At 48.5% G+C, this 7,398-nt stretch overlaps 1 protein-coding gene across 1 annotated transcript; it reads left to right on the top strand.

Moving 5' to 3' along the window:
- Window positions 1-2,217: 2,217 nt before the first annotated feature.
- LOC112876538 (heptahelical transmembrane protein ADIPOR3) lies at window positions 2,218-5,418 on the top strand. Its single transcript, XM_025940666.1, has 3 exons — window positions 2,218-2,836; window positions 3,664-3,988; window positions 4,527-5,418. Exons 1-3 carry the CDS (start codon window positions 2,592-2,594, stop codon window positions 5,178-5,180), a joined length of 1,224 nt encoding a protein of 407 aa, XP_025796451.1. The 5' UTR covers window positions 2,218-2,591; the 3' UTR covers window positions 5,181-5,418.
- Window positions 5,419-7,398: the final 1,980 nt, after the last annotated feature.

Here is a 7,398-nt window from a genome sequence, read left to right as displayed (position 1 = left end):
TAGCAGTTCCACCACCCACAAGGTTTTTTCACACATATTTTCAATGACGTGCGTCTCTCTTTCATTTAGGCGACGCCTCGACACCGTTGTAAGGTCGCGCTCCTTTTTCTCACCATGATACACGTGCCCTAACTGTTCTTGCAGAGCATGTTGTGTGGCTCATTGCAAGTCCTTAAGCCAAGGCGAGCTAGCAGATCATACCGATGAGTTGAAGATAGGGCAACCATGACATGCTGCGTTGGCAAGCTGAATCAACAACCAATAACTCGGGCAACTCTCAGGACTGATGGAGCTTCATTTCAGAGAGTCAAGCCGTTTGCTTTGCCACTTTTCTGGAATGCTTGGACAGATTTCGTCGGTTGGTTAGTGAAAAGCTGACTGAAAGAATTGAAGCTTAGTTTACTGTGATAATGGAATTATGTTTTTTTCTTCCCGTGATTTCTTTCCATTGTGCTAGATCAGTCAGACTGAAAGATACGGGACTCTCACAATACAAAGTTTATTGTTAGCAGTATGGCGGTTTGTCAACTTAAAGCGGCTCTTCATTGGTTCGAGGGCTAAGTAATCTTACATTACGACGAGGGTCAGATGAAACGGAGTATCGATGCGAGTAAACAACACGACAGGAGTTAACTAGCCCAGCTCTATGCAGAAACCATGATTGCGGAATTTTGGCACTAGCAGCCGTGACTGCTTTACGCAGAAAGCCTACTCATCAGTATTCAAAAGAGAAAAATATTAGTTTATTTCGTAAAGCAATTGTTTGTTGTAAGGCTACTAGACTTGCACATAGGTCAGAATTCTACAAGCATTGTTGTCCCATCGTCGCACACTGCTCTGCGTGGATAATCACCGAAGAAAGCTCAATGAATCCAAGAGGAGCCATGTTCTTGGAAGAATAGGAATCTCAAGTGAATGCGCGATGCATCAACCGCAACCGGAATACACCAGATTCCACTTGTCAAGAGACTAGGATAATTGGCTTCGTAGAGTCTCAAGGCATCATCACATATATGCCATATGGATCATATACGTAGCTCCGTTATGTCCTAGCAGTATGGAAATGGAACATAGGTGACAGACACACCACCATATCTGAATTTTCAGAGTTTGTGGATCTGGAGGAATACAACTTGCACTCTGTGGATAATCACCGAAGAAAGGTGAATGAATCGAAGAGGAGCGATGTTCTTGGGAGAATGGGAACAACCTCAAGTGAATGCGGGACGCATCACCTGCCACCGGAATCGGAATCCACTAGATTCCACACTCTCGAGAAGACTTGTAGCGCAGCTTCTCCGAGGATTCATCACCTGTACTCTGTAGCAAGCAGCCGGCTGCGACGAATATGTCGGATACGTAGCACTGATTTTGTCCTAGCAGCATGGAAATGGAGCATAGGCGACAGGCAGGCCATATCTCGAATTTTCAGGGTTTGTGGATCTGGAGGAATGCAAGGTGTGGCATGCACGGCATCCAGTTCGTTCTGGATGCTTCATTCGCCCGCTTGAATCCGGATACTTGTGAGAAAGAAGGGCACCAAACGTGCAGAGCGAGCCGAAAGGAGGAGCAAACGCTGTTGGTGGCTGCTCTACATCCACATCGACAAGAATACTGCTAGTATTTGTTATCGTTCTTGCTCCTTCCTTGTCAAGCAGCACTAGCAGGAGATGCTTTCGCTTGCCAGATTCTGGACCTGCTGATGTCAATCTTTTGCACTCCGTTGCTCATGGTCCTTGCTCCTGCAACCGGCTGCCGAGCATCCAGATGCTGCCTGCTGCAAGGCTGCAAGCCTGTAACTGGCTGGCTATCGAGCCGGACACTGCGGATACTGGAAATTGGGCCGGGCTTATACTATGCGAGAAGACCATGAAGACATCATTAGTTGTTCCACAAGCCAGCCCATTTTCAGCTTCTATTTGGGCCAAAAAACTTTATAGCCCAACAATCGCCCAGATCTACTTCTGGCCGCATCGCCATCGTGTCAGTTCGTTTTTATTTCCGGTGTACCCGCGGCGAAGTCAAGTCGCGACACGACACCACGTCTTTTGCGCTGCGGCCGCTTGGGGATTCCCGCACGCTTCCGTCTTTTCCCAAAACGCGCGGCACGCCAGATCCGTCAGACTTGCCCTGCCCACCCGCCGTTCGTTGGTTGTTGCGTACCACCTCGGATTCACAGCAGCCGAGCGGCACACGCGTGGGAGCGGGACGACACGCCTCGACGCCGACGGGCGGAGACACCGAGCCAGACCAGACGGCACGGCACGAGAACCACCACCGGCGGCGCGGCAACCACACCCACCGAGCCCCCCGAAATCGCCCAGGCCCGCACCGCACGCCCGCCGCGCCGCCAAAAGCGATCCCGCCCCGCGGCCTCTCCTAAATCCGGCTGGGGCGAGAGGAACGAGTCGTAAACCCCCGAGGCGCGGCCCCCTCGCCGAGACCCACGGGCCGACGCAACCCAAGGAAGAAAGGAACGAAGCGAGCGGCACCACCGGCCAGCGTCCTCGCCCACACCCCCCGGCGAATATTCGGACGAGGAAGCCGCACAACCCGGTCAGGCTCCCCGTCTCCCTTGCCCGCGGCGATCGATGGCGGCGGAGGAGGCGGAGAGGCTAGCGGCGGCGGCGGCGTGGGGGGAGGAGGAGGAAGGGGAGGGGAAGCGGGGGGCGGGGGCGAAGAGGAGGAAGCGCTACGGGCTCGTGGAGTACCGGGCGCTGCCGGGATACCTGCGGGACAACGAGTACATCCACCGGCACTACCGCTGCGAGTGGCCGCTCCCGCAGGTGCTGCTCTCCGCCTTCTCCATCCACAACGAGACCCTCAACGTCTGGACGTACGTAACCCCTCCCTCCCTCTGCCATCCCCCTCCCCCCCCCCCCCCCCCCCCCCCCCCCCCTCTCGGTTCTCTTGTTGTTTGTCCAATTGATGCTAGCTAGCTCGGGAGGGGAAGAACGGGGGGTTACAGATTGCAATGCGCCGAATTGCTCGGTAGATTTGATTTCTGGGCGGTTAATATCTGCTTGTAATTAATGCTCGCTTATGTTCTTGATCAATAAGGATTGGCGAAATACCTCGCCGTGTTTCGTATTCCTAGTTTTGATTATCTGTTTCTATGTTCATATTTGACAATTGTGATGGCTTATAAGAGCGTAGAATTCGTCGAGTCTGCCAGTATGGAAAGTATGGGTAGCGTCCTTGCCCTGTTCTCCGGGAAAAGGACATTTTCTTAAAACAAATCGCATGGAAAAGGACTGGACCGCCAACTAATTAAAGAAGCCATCTTCCGGTGGGGTATGCGTTATTTGAGACTAGTTAGTGCCTTTCTGGAGGAATGGAGGGTCGCCCCTTTTATTATTAGGGTTCCTAACAAGAGCTAGGAAGTAGGAACTGGATGGAAATTGACCAAATTTATCACTGCACTGTACTAGTATCTGTTTGACTTTGATGGGTAAGTGCGGCAGAGTTGGAGTTGTATGTTTCTGAAAAACTATGAATGGCAACTACAGTGAGATGCTATTTTGTGTAATACATGGTGTACTGAGTTTTCCCCCTATGCTTTGCCTCGTTTTGCACAAATCCTGTGCACATGGACTTGCATATTCATGATCTTCTATGTGTGTTTTACTTACTAAATACTCCAATCTAATATGTACATTTCAGGCATTTGATTGGATTTTTCATCTTCCTAGCTCTGACCATATACACGGCAACTCAAGTTCCAAATGTAGTAGATATCCAGAGCCTACAGCATTTGCCAGATGTGCTGAGAAATGCTGATATTCATAAGATCCAGGCGGAGCTTCTGTCATGCCTTCCATCATTACCTCACCTTTCTGATTTACAAAAGCTGAAGGATGAGCTGAAGAGCTCATGGAATTCAATGGAGGTTCTTCCATCTCTGTCTCGTTGGCATCTCTTGGAGTTACTCTCAAATTGCTTGCCCCAAAGATTTAGCCATACCAATGAAACAAGTTTGTCAGTTCTTGTAAGTAATCTTTTAACTTAGTTTCCTTTTTCACTTTGCTACTAGAGTACTACTTGTACTTTACTGCGGCATTCAGCGTAGTTAATCTAAGTTGAGGCTGATCAATGTTTCACTTATAGACAATCATCAGTGAAAAAATAGTGAAATTAGTTATTATTAGCAGGTAACTGGAAAAGAAGTATCATCCAGGAAGTTGTCTATCTTACTGGTTGCTTTTCGAAAAAAAGAAAAAGAAAAAGGAAATTGCATATCTATTAGATTGAGAACATTAATTAGTCCAGTCACTACTCACCCCCAAATTTACTGAAGTTTATGTACTAATTATAATTATCTATTAGATTGAGAACATTAATTAGCATGTTCATATTCAGAGAACAAATTATGATTTGAGTCTAACCATTTTGGTCTTATTTTATTTCAATTTTTTTCAATTTCATTGGAATCCTCTAGCAATGGATATTAATTCAGTTCCCTCATATCTGACCTGTGGGTTGAGAACTTGAAACATAACAAACGTTCTTGTTTTCCTTTTGTGCAGCAAAGCATGAAGGAGGAAATAGCAAACATGATTGCACCACAGCTGATTAGACCAATTGCACGATGGCCATTCTACGCCTTCTTGGGAGGAGCCATGTTTTGCCTTCTTGCCAGCAGCACTTGCCACCTTCTCTCCTGCCACTCTCGCCGCCTAGCATACATCATGCTTAGACTTGATTATGCAGGCATTGCTGCTCTTATTGCAACATCCTTCTACCCTCCAGTGTACTATTCATTCATGTGTTACCCCTTCTTTTGCAACCTGTACCTGAGCTTCATAACCATCCTAGGGGTGGCAACTATTGCGTTCTCTCTACTCCCAGTCTTCCAGAACCCAGAGTTCAGAACCATCAGAGCGTGCCTCTTCTTCGGCATGGGAGCATCAGGTGTGATCCCTGTTCTTCACAAGCTGGTCCTTTTCTGGCATCAACCAGAGGCATTGCACACGACCGCATATGAAGTTCTGATGGGGCTCTTCTATGGGCTGGGAGCACTGGTGTACGCAACCCGGGTCCCTGAGCGATGGATGCCTGGGAAGTTTGACATTGCTGGGCACAGCCACCAGCTCTTCCACGTCTTGGTTGTCGCTGGAGCATACACACACTACCACGCAGGGCTCTTGTATCTCAAGTGGAGAGACCTGCAAGGCTGCTGAAAGTTGGTGCGTCGTCTAGGCTGTGGATAGATAGTAGGTTCCAGGAATTTGGACTGAAGATCGTGGTCCGTTGTAAATTGTAACAGTAAACATGAATAAGTGCTACAATGTATCGGATCCTAGTCAGTAATCCATTGAGGATTCCTATTTTTGCTACTACCTAGCTGTTGCTGGTCGTGTGACCAATGTGACATCAGTCCCTGTCATTCTGGGAAGATTACAGAGTGAGGATTCTCCTTGTGTCTGTAATTCATCTTTACATCGGTGTTGTTGGTCGCCTGTCAGGCAGCAGTTCTGGCAAAATTACTCGCAGAACAGGCAGCATATACGAATAATGTTATTAGTACTACTTCCATCCCAAAATACAATTCATTTTAGCTTTTCTAGATACATATATTTTGCTATGCATCTACATATACACTATATCTAGATTTATAGAAAAACTATGTATCTAATAAAATAAAAATAAATTGTAATTTGGAACAGAGAGAGTATCTTAGTAATAACTGCTACAAAGAAAGGACGTTGGTTCCGGATGAAAACAAAACCATGTCACCAGAGTTTGTAGCCATGTTCTTTTCAAAGAGTTTGGAATTTGGAGCCATGTGTGGTGCAGATTAGACATAAAACGCCAGGTTACAACCAAGCATGTTGCTATTATCTCCAGAACAAACCAATGGGAAGCATATGCTACACACAGTTGCAAATCTCAAACTATTTGATCTGGCTAAACAAAATTTTGGGAGTGAAGAAATATTTGCTACCCGTAGGCTTCCAGAAATGGAGATGAAGGGCCTGATTGGTTGGCTACCAAAGTTTGCCATGCTAAAATGTGGCCATGCCAAAAAATTTGGCATTTGTTTGGTTGGAATCCAAAAGTAGCCCACCTTCTAAAATTGCCAACATTTTGGTAAAAAAATTATCATACCCATATTTTAGCATGCCCACGTTTTGATAGCCAACCAATCGTGACCGAAGAACTAAGAAGGCTTCCGCGACCGGGCGCTACCTGGTGGCTGGCGCCGCCGTCGCCTCAGCACTGCCGCCATATAGTCTGCACCTCCTAGAGTGGCAGAACTTCTTCTCCACTCTCTAAATTCTCCTTGTCTCGCTTGGGTTTGAGACTCATGTAATCTCAGCCTGGTATGCCAGGTTATCTCGTGTGTACTATGCCTTTTTGCCTCGAGCAATATTTATAAAGTAGGTGGGGAAATTTCCCCCCGATGTTGTTCGAAAAAAGCACGCCGCCATACCTGCTGCAGCTACGAACCTGAACTTGCTTTTGCTAATGGAGGGAGGAACAAGACAACGATATGGAGAGCGAACTGGAAAATCCGGCCGCAGTGGTAGAGGAGCGGCATCTCCGAGTCCCGCTGAACAACTGCTCGTGAGTCGTGAAGCGTCGGAGGTGCCGTTCACGTCCCGGCTGCGAGCGGGCGGGCGGCGGGAGGACGAGGAGAAGAAGCGAGCACCAGGAGGGAAAATATGTACATTTACAGGGGGTAAAATGCAAATAATCGGATCGCGATAAATTGCCGCAATCCAAACTAGGCGTTAAAATGAAAATAATCGGGTCGCGATTAACGATCACGATCCAAACCAGGGGTTATGGTGAAAATAATCGGATCGCGATTAATAATCATAATCCAATTCAAGGTGTAAATTGCAAAACAATCGGATTGCGGTTATCCAAACTGGGGGCAAAGTGAAAAGGGATGAATGGCGGCGGTGGAACTCCGGCGAGCCCTCGGCGCGGCGGACGCGGGGCTGGGGATGCTCCATAAATTGAGAGCGGCGAGGATGAGCTCCATCACCTCAAGTTCGAAGCCTCGACGAGAGAGCCAGGCGCTGGCGCCCGCGCCGCGCCGGTGTCGCGGCGGCGCGGGCGAAGCAGCGGCACGTGGTTCGGTCTCCGGCGAGCGATGGATTGGGCCCTGGTTTTACGCTCCACGGGCGATGCTAATTGCGCACGGTGACGGATTCCTAGCTGAGACACCATGCGCCATCGCGCTCCCGGTGATCGGCGGCGCAAGCTCAGTCGAAGGAGGGCATCAGAGTGCGCGCAGATTCTTTTTCAATTTGGGGGTGTGTACAAGCTCATCAGATTCGCTGTCATGGCATGCGAGAATTGAAGCTGGTGCTAATCTGATCGAATTGGAATGGTTTCGTTCTGGCACGCGTGGGCTGAAGGAAGTTGGAAGTCTGAACATTGCATGGC

The sequence above is a fragment of the Panicum hallii genome, chromosome 9 (assembly GCF_002211085.1).
Source record: "Panicum hallii strain FIL2 chromosome 9, PHallii_v3.1, whole genome shotgun sequence".
Lineage (NCBI taxonomy): Eukaryota > Viridiplantae > Streptophyta > Magnoliopsida > Poales > Poaceae > Panicum > Panicum hallii.
Note: the sequence above shows the minus strand (reverse complement) of the source record. Positions and strands in the feature narration are given on the sequence as shown.